This window comes from Oculina patagonica, chromosome 14 (genome assembly GCF_052425735.1).
Source record: "Oculina patagonica isolate OP01 chromosome 14, crgOcupat, whole genome shotgun sequence".
NCBI classification, from domain to species: Eukaryota; Metazoa; Cnidaria; class Anthozoa; order Scleractinia; family Oculinidae; genus Oculina; species Oculina patagonica.
Window position 1 is genome coordinate 4298934 of NC_135771.1, and position 18726 is coordinate 4317659.

The following is an 18726-nucleotide window of genomic DNA, read 5'->3' on the forward strand; positions in this document are numbered from 1 at the left end:
ATAAGCAACTGACTGACTGACTGACTGGCTAACTCACTGACTTACTGACTGACTGACTTTTAACTAACTGACTGACTGATTGACTGACTGACTAACTGACTGACTGACTTATAACCAACTGACTGACTGACTTATTAACTCACTAACTAACTGACTGACTGACTGACTGACTAACTCACTGACTGACTGACTGACTTATAACCAACTGACTGACTGACTTATTAACTCACTAACTAACTGACTGACTGACTGACTGACTGACTGACTGACTAACTCACTGACTGACTGACTGACTTATAACCAACTGACTGACTGACTTATTAACTCACTAACTCACTGACTGACTGACTGACTAAACTGAAACTTAAAATTACATCAATTCGACCTGGACATTGGTATGCTTGAAAGCCGAGTAAAGGTTATTATACTCAATAAATATGATTATAATGAATAATAAGTTTGTTATAGATTAAAAGTTAAGCAGGACAAAGTAAGCAAAGAGCCAAAGTCAAGTCGTCCTTTCTTTTTTTTGAAGGTTTAGCTAGAGATCGAGATTCGTTGACGAAGTTAGGTAAGACATTTTACAAGTTAGGCCCGGCATAGGTTAAAAGTCTTTTTCAAGTTATCGATTTCTGGCAATGGTAAATTGACATTTTGTTCACTCTTCCAGATAAACCTGACAGGGAAACTGACAGACAGGTAGATAAATAGCAAACAGACAAGACAGAAAAAATATTATAGTAAACAAAGATGCGTTAGAGAAACAGAAAAAAATAAGATAGCATTAGACAGAAAAAGAAAATCAAATATGGAACTTAGAGAGGGTTTTCAATTGAGTGTGGTAAAATCAAAACGAGAGTAATCACTTTGGCCAATCGCTGGCACAAAGCGCAGGAAACAAATGTAAACGAGTCACGATTGGCTATGGTTTTACTTCTGACTGGGTGAGAAAGTTGCGTGAGATTTTTGAACTAATCGCCTAGCGTAGTAATGCAAAACAAATAGAAACAGAAAACAATTATCAAAATATATACAATAAAGCAAAACGTACACCATCAAAACAGATAGAGAAGCAACATTATACCTAAATCAGACAAAGAGGTAGTTTATCAAATAGTCAGTAGAGAAATAAGTTAGTAAATGAGCATTGAATTTTAGCGACATATAAATAAAATGAACAGCTCTTTTTGACAAAGAGCGACAAACTATTTCCTATATACCTCCATCAGAGAAACAGGGACCCTCAAACAAACAAAAAACTAACACAAAAACAAACAAACAAATAAACAAACAAAGCCATCTCCAGGGGAAGCAAAATATTCCGAGAAAGAAATCAAACAAGCAGGCGAAGTTGCCAGATTAACGTGGCATCACACACACAGACTAAAGAACAGAAAGATCAGCATAGATTGGTCATAGAGGCAGACATGGGGGTATACTTGCAATATTTATCATATACAAACACACTGCAGATAGATCCGGTGCCCCCAATCAGAGGGCCTCATTAGGCACGCTAGAAGATTTTGACACTAAAATAAAGTTAATCATGATGATGATGACGATGATGATGATGATGATGATGATGATGATGACGATGATGATGACGATGATGATGGATAGAGAAACAGTCTGTGCCGAAGGAAACTTAAGTGTGTACACATTCAAATGAAAGCTATCGAGACTATTATTGAGCTGACCTTCATGCGGTATGTGTTTATATATAGTATTGAGCTATTCAGGTTTTTCTTATCATGGAGTCAGCTGTGGATGAATTCCTTGTACATGACCATTCAAATGAAATCTATTGAGCAATACTTTCATCTTATAATGTTTATTATGTTGCACAAGGTGGCTCTAACTTTTAAAGGGACACTGTCAGAGGGATTTTCCTGCTTTCAGTAAAAAGTACTTAAATTGGCAAAGTACTCTCGCTCGTACACAAAATGCGTCTAGAACATCAAGACGAAGTCAAGATACAAAGTAAATTATTGTTGGAGGATGTGGGAGCCGTTAGTAGGTTTTAGCTGTTTTTTCCAGGTCACTAGGGCAGAACTTGAAAACGTCAGCCTAACTTTTTCAAGTTGAGATCTAAATTTCCTGATGGCATCACAATACTATCACTTGTTTATAGCTTCATCAGTACAGTGGCGTAATAATATTTAACAAAACTGTACCACTATTTTTAGGCTTTCATACGTCTTTAGGCTCTTGAGTTTTTGAAGTGAAGCTCGTGACAGCGTCCCTTTAAGTCTGTGGATGAAACCCTAGTGTGCCCGGCCCGTGACCAATCAAATGAAATCTCAATAGAAGTACTTTCACGTGGTACTATTTATTACGCTGAGCAAGATAGTTCTTACTTACGGAAGAAGTCAAAATCATAATTTCCTGGAGAGCATGCCACCAGATGATTGCTCGTAATTCCTTTTTTATTTTTAGCTTTTAAGTGTTTTTTCCGACTTCAGGAGAACTATTTAAAGGCTTTCTTCGATTTGAATGTTAATTTAAATTTGTGAATCGAAAAAATGACTTACTTTAACTTCGAAAATTTCGAATCTTTTTCGTTTGGACATAAAACGTCCGACGGACGGTTCAGTTATTGTAGCTTTGAAAGCAATTTTAGATTTATAGTGTGATGATCGTAATTTAGATACACTTCAGTTAAACTACAATCGCGTACAGTACATACCCTAAAACAAATTCTTTAACTACACTCTTTCTCTAGAAGAATTTATTTTATAAGAATATCGAGGCTGAAATTTGCGAAATTTTAAGAATATTTTAAGAATAACCCGAGGCTGAGATAACATTTTGTGTGTTGAAAATTTGTAAATACACCAACACAATTATATCAGGGTCGTTACTAGCAAAAGCAAGACGAGGCACTTGCCTCGTCTAGAATTTTGTCCAAATTAAAAACAAAATCTGTTTTGTTGGGAAAATAATCCCAAGTTGAAAACGATTGAGTTTTTCCAAGAAATACGTCATCGTCTATGGCAAAAGTCTAGTTACGGCCCTGTATATGTTTTTAACTAAACTGTATAAAATTCTTCCTTTCTTTAAACGGCAAATCTATACTAGCCAATAAAAGGATAAAAAGCTGCACTAGCTAAATATTCGATGCTAATGACAGTTCGATTAACGGTACATGTAATGCCTATGTATGGTATACAGCACAAACGGAAATGTCATACGTTATCTAAATCTAAGAATATTCACAAATGTATTTTCAGCCTAACATCGGCAGAAAAATAAGAATATTCAGCCTCAGCCGGAAAACAATATTCTTATAGAAAAAAAAGAGTAAAAACATCTTGGAGCAGTCCTGGTTCCTTTGAAAAGTAAATAAAGTTGTTTTTCCAATGTACATACAAACATACATGCTTTATTCATCCCAATTAATAATTAATAATTAAAAACAGCTTTTCAGAGCAAAGTTGTAATGTAAGATGTACAATTTAAAAAATATCTGACAACCAGTGACTGCTTAAAGACAAGTGACTTTTTTTCGCTTGAATAACTTTATATTGATTACATTCAGAAACCCATATGGGTTTCTGTTACATTACAATACGGAAATAAGTTTTAAATAACCGTTTTTATGGAGAAGAGAGGTATCACAGCTGATTTAACTTCAACACAATTTCTGTCAGCTGCGAAATAAAGTAATTTTCAAAATATCGTTTTATTTTAGGAATAGTTAACAACACTTTAGTAAAGTGTTGGAATCTAGCGCTAATCCTGACAAATACATGGTGAAATCCTATTTTCAGTCAACAAACCAACTGAGTTTTGTTTTAAAGAAACACCGTCGGCACTGCTTAAAAATTTCATGAAACTTACCTACTTTCTAAATTAAACAAAGGACACAAATTTGTGGATTTTTATTTGTTTTTTTTGCCGCCTACGTAACCCACGCTTTTTGCCCTCCAACTGTGAGTGTGACGCTAAATTTGCGTGACGATTCCAAAGAATATTGTGCGTGACGCAACTGCATATTGTGTCACGCGGCAGCAAAAATAGAATTTTTTTTCAGTTGATGATTTTTCTTTCTTGTTTCAGTTTCGTGCTTTTCGTCAGCTTTTCTATTTGTAAGATTTATTTTCGATTTTGACCTGTGAAACCGTTAACCTAAATCAAAAAATAAAGTAAAATATTAGGTATAATAAAAAATAAATAAAAAAATAAATAATAAATTGGGCAATGAAAGACCTTGAGTAATGGTTGTTATAAAGTCTAGAATCATATATTGTGACAGTATGAGAAAAATTGACAAGTCGAAAGAGATGATTGTTTTTAGATAAATATATTTTTTGTCTAGTTGTCATAAATCTACACAGCACGAAAGAGTTTTTGTTCCACTCAAAACCAGCTCGAATACGGGGTGACGTGTTAACACAATTTATTAAAAAAGGAAAATTCCAGTTCAAAGCATGTTTATATAAATAAAATTTAATTGTTTTTCAGCGAAGATTTCTTTTTCGATCGATTTATTCCTCATCCGGGTACTTTTATAACCCAAAAGCCCTGCAGTCAGCTAGGGCCGCCCCTAAGCGAAGCGAGGGAGCGAGCGGTTGTCGTGGCGAAGTTGAATAGCGGTTGCGAAGTTGCCCTGTATGTTGTCAGCAACAACGAGCGAAAAGTCTTCTCCAAGGCGACGGGTGTAGTCAAGGTTACAAGGTCCTTCCCAGAATTTCCTTCGCGCAATTATACAACAACTGGTATGAGTGAACTTGATGTAGAGATTGCCGTGTTTTGTTGAGAATTTGTAGCTATTTTCCCACCGTGTTACCCGCCTTCGATTTTGTTGGTTTCGCCCGCGTTATTCGCGTGCTCTGCTAGGGATTTCTTTGTCATGGCGATGGGTAGAAATCGCCTTTTATTTCAGCTTCATCTTGTAGATTATAGCTTTAGAACAGGCTGTTGTTGTTTGATGTTAGTTCATGTTGCATGTTGCGATAAATGTTGCAGTGTGCGATGGATTTACCCCGCGTATGTTCACAATTGCGTAAGTGCTAAATATATGTAGCCTTTAGCGCGAGCGAAAGCGTTTGATCTTTGCAAATGGTGTTGACATGTGTATCTATACAAATACGGAAACCTTTTTGTTCGATTTGATCCTTAGATCGCCGTATGGCGACCACACAACCCCAGCAAAACTTCGTCGCATCGAACTTTGATTCAGGCGAAGTGAAATCCCAGGCGACGTCAAGCAATGTTGTTTCAACCCCGCAAGATTTCACACAACAGGTCGCGAGCGCCACTGCTGCCGCCATTTCACACGGCATTGCAGTGGTGACCTCGCAAAATGTGGTGCCTACCCCTCAGCACACCACTTTACCAGCAAATACTGTCACTTTAACAGTGCAGCCAACCCAGATACAAACGCCACAAGCTACATTAATAACAGCCAACGTGATTTCTGGCGACGAGTTCCAGGCGAAAGAAGGTATACCGCAAAATGAATTTGTGTTGCTAATTTTGGCCTGAGCGTGCGGACAAGTGCACGATCAATTCCGCATTTAATTGTACTATTGTTAACACTTTAACATATTTTGCTTTATTGAAAAATATATACCACTTCTCGTTTCCAATGTTGCTTGTTTTTGTTCCTTTATTTTTTGTTTCATTGTAGGTTTTCCCACGACAGAGGTACATTACGTTGAGGCCCCGTCGGAACATGCCTTATACCCGAACGGAACAACGTAAGTTTCCTAAGGAAAACCAGGTTTCAGAAACGCGATCTCAATTTGCTATTTGTCTCTTTGCCGTTCTGTTTCCTTTGACTTATGCGAGCAGAAAATTCGCTTTGTTTGGTCTGTCGACACGTTGCGAACACCTGGCGGGATTAAAGAATCAATGCAAAAACACATGCGAATCGAATAATTGAAAAATCGACCTGAATGTTTTTGTTGTAGCTCAAGGCTAACTACGTAATGGTTAACTTCGAATGTTGTCAGAAGATAGTAGAATTTTCGCTCTTTTTGCTATTTTTCCCCCGTGATAAGTCATGTTCGTCAGAAGTTGACGAAATTGGAAAATAACTAGAATGTTATTCAAATTAATGTAACATGCATTTTAATTTATGATAATTAATTCCCATATATGGAAAGCCCAGAACAATATTGAAAGATTAAACAAAATAGTGATATTTAAATAAAAATAATACTTCATCTCTATGTTCTCAAAAAAACTGCTTTAGTGCGTACATGTAAAAAAGTAAGATCCTTCTTTTGGAAAAGTATGAAGTTTAATAATTGAAACTGTGATTTTATACTCTTCAAGAAGAAAGTACAAATAAACATTAGCTGTGCTGTGACAATTACCATAGAAATTTCTAGTTTCTCTTAGATATTGTTTTTCTCGTCGCGATGTTGGAACGACTCCTGCATTAATTAGAAACCTTTTGCCCATTGATGGTGTCATGTTTATTTAGCAAAGTAAGATTAGTATTCAAGATATAGCATTTTTACTAAGGGACCAGACCTTTTTCCATGGCAACCCATGCCTCCTTTGTGAATGAATCAATGAGAGGAAGAATCAATTTGTGGAGCTCAGTTGACTAGAAGGAACTTATATAAAGAAGGCAGCTATCTTGTCTTTGTTGTTTAATGTTTTATGGCCAGTCTTACACACATGATGCCAGTCTCGACTTACTTGTGAGTTTTTAAAGTGTTTTTCAGTTTCCTTTTGCTTTTGCTGTGATAATATTTATGCACAAAGCCTACCAATGTTAAAATGGTTAGTGCTTTATTCTGATCTGATATTGCTTGGGAGAGAAGATTATTCGTTCAGTTGTTAGAACTTAGTTTCGGTTCTAAGGTTTTGTCTTGAGTTTGGGTATTCTTGTATTAATGCTTTACCAAGGTTAAGGGTTTTATATATGTACTGCTCTGTACTGCTATAGCTGTAAATCTGCCAGAAATTTATGCTATTTTGATACCTGTATGAAGAGAAACATTGATATCCTTGAATCAAATTTAATTTATTTTCTCTTGTGAAACTTTGCTTTTTCTTCGCTTGATCAAGACTATAGAACGTTTGTAGCATAACTTGGATAGGCAAAACTTATACATAAACTGGAAAAGAACCTTGGTTTTTTTTCAACTGAGGAATTATCTTTATGCTTATATTATTGTTCATATTTTGCATGCCTCACAAGAAATAAAATTACAGTAGCAACAAGATATTATATACCGGTATCTGTGATCTACATTTCTTCTTCAATGTCTTACATTGTAAGCTTTGTTTAGTGTGGTCTCTTATTCAGTTTTATTTCTGGTAAATTCAACATTAAAAATTAATCATCTCAACATTAATTTGTGAGTCATGCAATCCAAAAATATAGAATCACTCTTAAAATATTGAAGGTCAGGTTTTATCTTGCTGTCTCCACAGAGACAAGGTTGTAAATTAAAATCTTTTATTTTTAAAAGCAAATTTTCAGGGTTTTCAGTGAATGGTTTTTAGTTTTTAGTGTATGATGTGAAATCATTTATACCATCTTACAAAACTCTAAGGGAATCGTGCCTTTATGTTTACCACACCAAGATTATGGAGTGCCTTACCCCAGTTTGTCATGTTTTACACTTAAAAAAAAAATTTCTTCTTTAGAAATGCCTTTCAATAGTAATGTTAGAGTTTATTTTATTATTATTTGAGTCAGGCTTTACACACTTAACTTACTTTTAAAAAACTTTTAAAAATAACTTTGCAAAGCAAAGTGAATGTTTTTATATGATTGTACTTGCACTGCCCAAGTATTATATTTATTATAAATTATAGTAGATGAAACAGCAGAGTAAAATATAGAAATTGTGATAGTTTTAAAAATTGACAGAAAGATTAGTCAAGAAGGTAGTGGTTGTAACATGAAATGGTTGTCAGCTAATGTGGAGAGTTCCTGTTTTTTGTCCTAACTCTCTAAAAAAATAGTATTTACCGGTAGCCTACCAAGAGAACATACATGTCCTTGACCTTGGTATTTTTTGTGTTAAATCTCCAGTGTTGTCCTTGTTAGACTACAGGAAGTAATAAAATTGGACAGTTTGATGTATCAAAGTCCCACTGTGAGGCTTTTGTAAGATTTCCAGCTGCAAGCTAGTCACTCAAATCTTTGTAATTCTTATCATTTAAATCTTCCAGGGGCAATGCTTACCATTACAATGATGGAACAATGTTTGCACAGCAAGCTGCAGCACCGTATATCGACGCAGGCCAACAGGCACAGAATTTCACAGCTGCCTCGACGCCAGGGACAGTCACGAGTGCGCAGACGTATCTACAGGTTACTCCTGCTGGGACGACCATGCAGGCGCAACGACACCCAATAACCCACACAACTAGGGCATCTCCTGCAACAGTAAGTTCATTTCTAGTGTTTCAAAATATTACGCTGTTTTTTTTTCAATGTTCCTGGCACTATTGGAATCCCACTTTCTGCCCTCTTCTCTCCCCTCTTCTTAAAGAGTTCCCCACTTACTCCTTGGTTGGTGCTCACCCTTTTCAAACAGCTGTAAAATTTAAATTTGTTAATTCTTTTAGGTGATCAACATTTTTACCCGTGCAGCATGCAAGTAGATAACAGGAATAAAATAAATCATAGGGGCACTCTTTATGATGCCAGTCAGAGCGCACGCTCGAGGCTTTTAGAGAAACAAAATTTTAATGTTGCCGTGCGCAGTTGATCAAAAAGTTGCGATTGGGCGTTTTATGTTTTATTGTCTTACCAGAAAGGCGTGATTGTTAACGAACCATTCATTTGAATTTTAAGAAATTTTACAAGTTTGTACTAAGCCTTTAGAAAGCAAGAAAACTGTTGATTACAAAAAATCTGAAATTTTACAAAGGAATTTTTAAACATTCTAGGGCATAATGTGAAAACATAAATCAACGAAAAAATAAAATTCCCTCTGTTAAAACTTTATTACTTTGCGTTAAAATGTCAGAATTTTTCCAAGTTTGTTGTAAACAAACAATGAACAAAATCTATTGACTGAATTTTCTGAAATCAAGCGGAATTCAATTTTTTTGGTTAATTTATAATTAGCTGGGTTGCCATCATTGGTGATGCAATAAGCAACTTGCAAAAATTACAAATGCAGTATGTTTTGATGCAACCTGCCAGTTTTGAGCTCACCAGCTGCAATGGTTTGGACGTGAAAGCAAAATAAAGGATAGGTACTCCAAAGCTTAAGGAGTGTTTATGTAGCACAAAACTCTCAAAACTTCACCTAAAAAATATGTTACTTCAGCAATCAGTATGATGACAGAATTAGCTTCAGTGAAAATAATAACTTTGGTCACTAAAAAGACTTTTAATGAGTTTTCCCCTAGATTTAAATTGCCAACTGTAGTTGCATCACTTTTTGAAAATTTTGTTAGCTTATTCTTGTCGATAGCTTCCCTCATTTTATATAATTATAAATATCTTGCTTATGTTGTGGCCTATCTCCAGGAAAGTATTATAAGTTCTCAAAATTAAACAAAACAAACACTGATTATACTTGTTGTTCATAGGTACAGTGGCTGGTTGATAACTATGAGACAGCAGAAGGAGTGAGTTTGCCACGAAGCACTCTGTACAATCATTACCTTCAACACTGTCAGGGAAACAAGCTAGATGCTGTGAATGCTGCAAGCTTTGGAAAGCTTATCAGATCTGTGTTTATGGGACTAAGAACTAGACGACTGGGCACAAGGTTAGGATAACACTAAATTATGTTTATTCTTATTTTGTCCTCTGCATGACACTCTATCAACATTGTGAAATTACAACGCTTATCAGTTAAGTATGCAATGATGGAAGTTTGGCGTCCAACTTTTACTGTTAACACTCTGCTGTTGTCAGGGGCAACAGAGCTAGTTTCCATTGGAAGCATCTCGTGCTATTTGACCTCAGCAGTCTGTCACATTTTTCAGTGATTCAACTTTGGGACTGGGATGGGACTGCTGAGGTCATTTGCACAAAATGTTTCCAGTGGAATCTAGCTCTGTCGCCCCTGGCAACAGCAGAGTTTTAACGGTAAAACTTGGGCGCGAAACTTCCCTTGTTGCATACTCAAGTAATAAATGTAGTATCTTTAATCATCATTTTCCGTCCTTGTCACACCATATGCATGGGATACATAAGGCTTTGTGAAATCTTTAAGCAGTTATTTTATTCTCCAGGGCCCAGTTGTTCAAAGGATGTATAACGCTATCCACCGGATAAAACACTATCCAGTGGATAGCGTAGTATGTTTTGTTAGCATTTATTTGGTGGATAGCATTATCCGCCCTTTGAACAACTGGGCTCAGCTGTTCTTTTTACATTTTCTAGATTCTAGACATGATAAAAAATAATTAATATATTCATACCACCTAGTGCTTTGCTCTAAAGAAAGTTGTTCTTGAATTTTCCTCAACATTCCAAAGTTTTTCCACTGATTTATACTAAGTATGGTAAAACTTGAAATATTGATAAAATATTCTGATTTATTTCTGGTATATTTTCCGTCCTTGTTATGCCTCATACATGGGACGCATAAGGCCTCGTAAAATCGTTAAGCTGTTATTTTATTCTTCAGCTGTTCTTTTAACATATTCTAGACGTGATAAAAATAAATAATATATTTATACCACCCAGTGCTTTGCTCTAAGAAAAGTTTCTCTTGAATTTTCCTCAGCATCCCAAAATCAAAGTTTTGAAATCCACTGATTTATACTAAGTATCAACGTGGTAAAATTTAAAAGAAAACAAGAAATGATTTATTTTTGGTATACTTTCAAGGATGTGTTAAGTGCTGTTATAAGATGTAGTTATTATTTTGCTGTTAATGTGATAGTGATGCACTGCAGAATTGACATTTGCCGCAAACAAAATAGGACTTTTTTTCTTTCCACTTACACAGTGTACATTGTAATCTGGTTTAACTGATATCTTGTTTATAAAGGCAAGCAAATAGTTTTTGTTGTTTAGAACAAATTTCTCAGTTCTCACATTTCAAATATACAGTAATTACATGTATGTATGCCTGCAATGCTTTACTTTTCTGGTGATAATTGAACATTTTAATTTCGAGTGGGTTTAATTCAAAGGGTCAAAATAAATGTAGTCTTGAATAATTTTTGGAACAAGATAATGTTCTATTTGAAAGAAATGTTTTAAGGGAGCCTCTTTTATAGTCAGTTGATCACAATGTTTGTTACATTGATATTTGAAAAGTCAATGGTAATCCAAAGGATTGAAAGTTTTACATGAATTTTGTTAAAATTTGTTCATGAAACAGGATCCCAACACTGCCCCTCCCCCATCTTTGCTAACCTTAAAACTGAATACCCGATTCCCTCTATAGCGCGCGCCTGCAGGGAATCACGGTAGTTGTATTCATCAAACCACGCGCGAGACTAAGCAACGCGCATCGTTGCTTAGTCTCGTGCAGGGTTTGATGAATACAACTACCATGATTTCCTGCAGGTGCGCGCTATAGAGGGAATCCGGTATTGGAAGTGGCTGCGGTGAGATGTGATGATTTCGACACACACTTGATGATTTTGACACTGCTGATCCTAGCAGTATGCAGAATGGGTGTCACATTTTTCTTTCATTTCAGGGGTAACTCCAAGTATCATTATTATGGAATACGCATCAAACCAAGCTCACCACTCAATGCTTTGTCAGATGATGCACAGGTGGCCATGAGACAGTCACCATCCACCCAGAAAAGGTAATAAAATGCAAGGTGATAATTAGTGGTAATTAGTCAGCACCATCCTCATGTTACGAGTAAATAAATAGTTGGTACATTGATTAATATTGTAAAGCCCTTTTACCATTTTACCAAAAATATTCAGCTTTGCTTTATTCTAAAGAACTTCTCACACTCATTTATAATTGAGCAAGTTAAAACAAAGAAAATTATAACCATAAAGGAGGTTTCGATACCTAGTCTTAATTAGCATTGATTTGTAAGATTCTGTTTACTCTGCATCTTTTGTTTTGATTGCAAAGATATATAAAACACTTGAGAGAGTGTTTCATTGGCTGTCCAAACACCTTGAATTTCAACAGAAATACTCTGTTGCATGTAGTATTTTCAACTCCCTTCTTGGTGTTTGGATATCCGAATGAAACACTGTCTCTTGTGTTTAATATATTACTTGAAAAACACCATTTCTCATTATGATTTTACCAGTCACCATGATCAACATTAGCTTTATTTGACAGCTCTTTGCTTTCTCACAGACTGAAGCCTGCTGCCAGGTTGGATTCTGACTCAGGTGAGGCAGCGTCACATTCACCAGCAGTGTCGGCAGATCAGCAAGCACAACAGAGCCAGATGCAGCAACACCAGCAGTACCTGGGTGACGTCACACAGGGTCTGCCAGAGTTTGAGGAGCTGGACCTCAAGGAATGCCCTCTTCCAGGTAAACATTGCATTCAGATGTTCAGTCTGTCCGAGAATTTTCTCTTCCCAAATCAGACTGCATAGTCACCATGGAACTCATGTAAACTAACTTAAATTGCTGCCAGGTGAACATCCTACTAGAAATTTGAGGGATTGCCAATACACACACAAACGTTGTGTTCGAGAAAAAAAAAAAAAAAACTCTGAAGCTCAGTGACTAGAAACTTTCGAACTTATGGTTAGGAATGTTAGAAAACACAACCGAAATGCCTGCAAATTTGAGACCCAAAGATGGCTCTAAAATGTCTTTGTGTTCTTTGTTCATTACAGAGGGGATTACAGATCATGATCTTGACACTTTTGTTGACATGTACAGGGAACATTGCGAGGTAGGAATCTTGTTACACTGTTAGGAGTTTTCTTACTTCTATGAGCCCTCTGTTTTCCGAGTTCTCTGAGTACCTGCTGACCAGGCTGCATTCTATGTAGGTTACACCGAAGATCTGAAAATTGCACGGCGTACTGGCATACGATCATTGTCGCCACCTTTAACTGGCGTATAGATGACTTTTTTAAGTATGAATAATAAAGGAACAAAAAAGCATGGCATGTTCATTGAATGCACCCTGGCCTGCTGGGTATTAAAAATTGATGGTTTTAATTGATATTTGTTTTGTAGGCTTTCCTTGATGTCGTAGTGAACTTGCAGTTTACTTTGGTTGAGTCCTTGTGGCAAACATTCTGGCGTCATCCATCAGGAGAGGATAAGGCAGGTTCTGGTGCTGAGGATGATGAGAAGAAAGATGCAGGGTAAGGATACAAATTTACTCACTTTACAACTCCTGCTAGCACCAGCATCTTGTCAAGTTGCATCAGCGATTAGTTACCCTAAGTTAGCAGTATGAGCACAAGGTTGAGTACGAGTATGACTTTCAAGTTTCAATCCAGTAATTATCATAGAGCTCTCACTTCTCCCTGTTGCTGACCAGTTGAAATGGTAGACTGCTGGGAACCGTGATAACAGAAATCATAAGCACTGAGTTTGAAAAGTTGTACTACTCAACCTTATACTTGTACTCTGATCTAAAAGTCTCTATCTACCAGCACCCATAACACTCTAAAGGGAAGGAAGACACTTGGAGGGCTACCTGTCTTAATCAGCAGCACAGCACTGGGAAATTAGGTAGACTTAAATCATGGACTTCTGTGTTCAGAGTCCAATCATTAACCACTAGGCCACCATGCCTCCCCCCAAAATAACCGCAGACCGGTTAGCTCAGTTGGTAGAGCGACGGACTATAGTGCGGGAGGTCTCGGGTTCGAGTCCCAGACCGGACCAACACTCAGGGTCTTAAAATAACTGAGGAGAATATGCTGCCTTTGCAATTACATCTGCAAATGGTTAGATATTCTAGTCTTCTCGGATAAGGACGATAAACCGTAGGCCCCGTCTCCTGCATCTTCAGTGTTATGGTCAGCAGGGGACGTAAAAGAACCCACACACTTATCGTAAAGAGTAGGGCATGGAGTTCCCGGTGTTGGTGGTCTGGTCTTTGTCCGTTGTACTGTGCTTACTATGAAATGCTCAGAGATATTAGCTATATAAGCTACTCTTCAAATCCGAGGGTAAACAAAGTGATGATGATGATGATGATGATGATGATGAAAACGATTAATTTTTGCTTGTTTTTTTCTCAGCGATGATGGTGAATATGAAAACAGGCTTTCCCAGTCTAAACTGCTGCAACTGTGTGAATATGATCCTGTGATAACTTTTACCAAAGCATGTGATCACCTTCTTTATCAGACTCTGGTGGAAGTTCTCATTCCTGATGTTCTACGACCAATTCCAGGTACGTAAATGTATCTCAAGTGCCATTAAAAATTTATGTAGGACAAATCACCTACCTGTATATTATGTGGTTTAAAACAATATTATTTTATCTTATTTTTCCAATGACAAAATACTTCACCTTTTACTTTGCGAAGTATCCTTTGCACCAAAACAAAGTCAATGAAAAATATAAATAACTTATTTTGTCACTCTTTTTTTATTTCAGCTTCGTTGACACAAGCTGTGCGTAATTTTGCTAAAGGCCTTGAGGGCTGGTTGGTGAGCAGCCTGGATCAGATCCCTAAAAAGATGGCTGATGTGAAGGTGAGTTCAGTATCATCACATCACAACCTCTGCTCTTTGTTCAAAGTCTTGGAAGCTGACCTCAAATTAATTAACTATACTGAGAGTTTTAAAAATTGAAATTTTACACTTGCACCCCCTTCCAGTAGTGTCTACAATCATCTAAAAATAGCCGCCTTTAGATTGGTCTACGAGTACAAGATTGAATGTGTGTATGAGTTTTCAAACAAAATTCATGTGGCTCCTGCAATCACTTCATACCAATCTTGTCTCTAATGTTTATTTATGTGTTAGTCAGCAACAGGAAAGAGTTATAGTTCAGGGGACACACTTATCTCAAAATTTCAAAGTTGTACTCATACTTGATCTCATACTATTAGTCAAAAATCTAAAGGTTGCTATTAATTATAAATGTCAAGTGCTTTGATGCTACCAGCTGGAATGTTGACAGCAATCAAGTTTGCATCAGTTATCAAATGGTCAAGGCTGATTAACTCTGTTCTTTCAACAGGTGTCTACTTGTAGTGCATTTGCACAGACTCTCCGTCGCTACACTTCACTGAACCACTTGGCCCAAGCTGCCCGTGCCGTGCTTCAGAATTCTTCTCAAATCAGTCAGATGTTGGCTGATCTTAACAGAGTGGACTTTGCCAATGTGCAAGTAAGACTATGATTTTTAGTGTAGTGTTTACACTACACTCATGCATTGACTTGAGATGGGAAAGCAAACGCTACGCTAGGTGTTAGATAATGCGCAGTCAAGTAGAACAAGTACGTAGACATGAATATGCAAATTAGACGGGAACGGGCTTGTTATTATGACCTATTATCTACGAATGTTCTCAAGCAATGGGTTAAAAAGTTCTCCCGCCTGCCAAGCGTCGAATAACTTTTTTTAGGTATCACTTCCTTGGCGATCTTCAAGAGGAAATGTGAACCAGAAAACACTCGAATTTTTGCCGGTGAAGTTTTCGCGGGATGTTATATTTTTAGTTTAGAGTTTAAACTACACTCATGTGGTAGATTGTTTGTTGGGTGAAAATTCCTACGGAGATAACGCTAGCACTGAAGTGGAACAAGCATTCCATTCATTTCAAAAGATCGGCTTTCAAATAGCCTGCATTGCAGCCGGACGTGTCACCAAATCTACTTTCAGAAGATCGAATGTATTATATGTAAGATTTAAATCCTCCGGCGCGTTTCCAGGTATGAATTACAAGAATTTCTTGTCTTTTGCCTTAAAAGAAAAAGCAAAAACATGTCAAAAAGCGAGTTGGCAAGTAAAGTTTCTTTGATTTGTCAAACATGAAACAGTGTTCTCCTTATCAGGCGGTAACCGGTAAAATTTACCGCTTGTAACACGACTCTTTACCGCCTAGAATCGCTTCTTAAAGATATCTTGTAAATAACAAAGTAACACCACTCGTTTCACCTTCGTAGTCATGATTGAAAATATAAAATAACAGATTGAAAATAAACAGCGACAAATGCAATATTCATTTACGAATTTGTGCTAGTATTCAATATTCTTTATTTCCCTTCGCTTTCCAAATCTCTGAGGGCTGGTATCGAGGAAAGAGCAAGTTTTGCAGGTGTTTCTCACTTCGCGGCAAGTGCACATCTGTTGTTGCACAGTTTCCACGATCGATTCCACAATGAAGCAGCAGCAATCCTTGCTGTCCTTTCACTTTGTCCATTGAAAATAAAAACAATCACAAAGGCAAAGAGGTAAAAATAATTCCAGAAGTGAGAAATATTACTTACATATAATAGTCCAGTTTTCAAACACATGCAAAATGCAGAAAATAGTTGATTGCATGCTTAATAGTTGACCGTAGCTGACGCGTGGTGAAGACAAAGGCAGCTTTCGATGTCAAATTCTTCTCAATAAGTTCGTAAGTGTTTAAAACAAAATCCAGATGATAGGTTAAAAGAACCACTCAGAATACGACTTTGTAACAACGCTGTCGAGAATGCTGAGTATTCGAAGCAAAGAAAAAAGAGCTGCAGCAATTCGTAGCAAAGAGGAAACAGGACCGCCGATTTTTTAAGTAGTACGTCATGTAAGCGACAGCAAATGTATCTCCTTAAAACAACAGAAGATTTTATGCAATTTTTCGTAGGCTGTATAGCAGGCGAAGGAGGTCTGCAAGGCCATAATAACGTTGTCATGAAATAAAATTCGACCAGCATTTGGGCAACATTCTGTTTTATGTAGGTAGACTAGAAAACGGCTGGGATTTACCGGAATTTCTTTACCGGTTTAAAAAGTTTTCTTACCTGCTGTGCTGAAAACTAGGGAGAACACTGATGAAAGCGAATGTTTCCAAATTTATATTTAAAGCAACATGACCTTTTCCCTACATCAACAATCCATCACGCAAATTGAACATTTCCTAAGTATTTCCATCTATGAATGAAACTTTTGTTTGAGAGCGGAATATTTCCTCAGAAGATAGCTTTCAGACCGTCAGACATTATAAGAAGAGTGCCGTGTGAAATCTTTGCAGTGCAAAAAACAATACCTCTAATACTTTCACTGCTGATACCATCTTTTGAAAAAAGGAAACATTTACCACGTTTTTCTGTTTTTTTTTTTTTTTTTTTTTTTAAAGTGGAAACTGTTGCTTCACTGTGAACTAATGAACGGTTATATAGGTTTGAAGGTTAATCTTAGTTGCTACATATATTTCGGAGTCAAACACTACACTCTCCGATTGGAGCACTCGTGTTTGTTACTAGTTCTTAGGATTTCCTAAACAGAGACAGTTCAACCATTGAATTATACCAATTAAATCAGAAACATTCCTATTTATTATAAAGGCTAAGACCTTACAGGTGTATGTGCCCTGATGCACAATGAGGACAGATTGTGAAGAAGATGTTGATGATTATAAAGGCTGATATGTAGTTTATTTTGTGTAGGAGCAAGCCTCATGGGTGTGTCAGTGCGATGATAATATGGTTTATCGACTGGAGCAGGATTTTAAACTCACCCTTCAGCAACAGGTTTGATATAACAATTTTGTACTGTTGGTCAGATATTACGCCAATCAATGAAAAAAAAAATTAACAAAATAGGGCTGTTTTAAAAAGTAGACGTCCATACATTTAGCACACTCAGATGCCTTTCTCCATAACTAAATAGCTTGATGTAGAACTTATAAATTTAAAATGCAATTGTCACACAAAATTTAATTATTATTTTGAGCAATTGAACAGAAGTGAGTACTTTGAGAGTAGAAAATGAACATGATTTTTAAGTGCTCTTATGTGTAACTGTCATTGAAATAATTTTTTGGTTTTTGTAGAACTCTCTTGAACAATGGGCAAGCTGGTTGGAAGGTGTAGTTGATCAAGTTCTCAAGCAACATGAGGGAACAGATGAGTTTCCCAAGGCAGCAAGGCAGTTTCTTTTAAAGTGGTCATTTTACAGGTAAGACTGTCTCGCAAAACAAGTACAAAAATAGCTTCGAATTTTATTACGTATAAAGCCCAAGTATAGGAACATCTTGAATTAATTATTTAATTAATTAATTAAAATTACTGTGTAAAAAAATTTTCATACTGCTGTGCTAAACATAAACAAAGTATGGTTAACTTCGGCCTAGTGCCGCAACAGGTCAGCACTAGGAGTATAAGTAATCCCCCTGGATGGGATGATAGCACCAACAATTCTTCAACACCTACTTTTACTCTTGGGGGTGGGGAAGGGAGGGAGGCACTTTCATAGTGAACTGTACAGAACAAGAAAACAATGCAATGACATTGACCAGTGTTCCGGTGACCTAGTGATCCAGGTCCAACACAATAACCATTAGGCTATTGTACCTTTAAGTGTGGCAAAACATTGATGCTAAATCATCTGTTTTATTTTGCATTTGCTAACTGTAGCTCCATGATCATCCGTGACTTGACCTTGCGAAGTGCAGCCAGCTTTGGTTCGTTTCATTTGATCAGACTTCTTTATGATGAGTACATGTTCTACTTGGTGGAACACAAAGTTGCCAAGGCTATTGGTGCATCACCTATGGCTGTCATGGGAGAGGTGAGCGACTTAGCGAAACATTGCAGTAATTATTTATAGCTTAAAAAGTCTGAGTTTTAGAAATTTGAGAATTCACCAAGAGCGTAGGGAACCCAGTGATGATACTACCCTTATCAGTTGAGTATGAAACAAGGGAAGTTTCATGCCAAAGTTTT

At 36.8% G+C, this 18726-nt stretch overlaps 1 protein-coding gene across 4 annotated transcripts in view; it reads left to right on the forward strand.

The window, feature by feature from the left end:
• Positions 1–18726, forward strand: part of LOC144638132 (DNA-binding protein RFX2-like) — a 43237-nt gene that overhangs the window by 20890 nt on the left and 3621 nt on the right. For 2 of the 4 annotated variants that reach the window (XM_078497319.1, XM_078497320.1), the window contains exons 6-18: positions 5633–5702; positions 8143–8359; positions 9517–9698; positions 11592–11705; positions 12224–12405; positions 12717–12775; positions 13066–13196; positions 14085–14239; positions 14447–14544; positions 15035–15184; positions 17449–17532; positions 17835–17959; positions 18418–18571. In XM_078497319.1, coding sequence (XP_078353445.1) covers positions 5633–5702; positions 8143–8359; positions 9517–9698; positions 11592–11705; positions 12224–12405; positions 12717–12775; positions 13066–13196; positions 14085–14239; positions 14447–14544; positions 15035–15184; positions 17449–17532; positions 17835–17959; positions 18418–18571 — 1721 coding nt within the window. Of the gene's footprint in view, positions 1–4445; positions 5006–5122; positions 5447–5632; positions 5703–8142; positions 8360–9516; positions 9699–11591; positions 11706–12223; positions 12406–12716; positions 12776–13065; positions 13197–14084; positions 14240–14446; positions 14545–15034; positions 15185–17448; positions 17533–17834; positions 17960–18417; positions 18572–18726 lie in introns of those variants that run through there. The other 2 variants (XM_078497321.1, XM_078497322.1) reach the window with 2 other exon arrangements.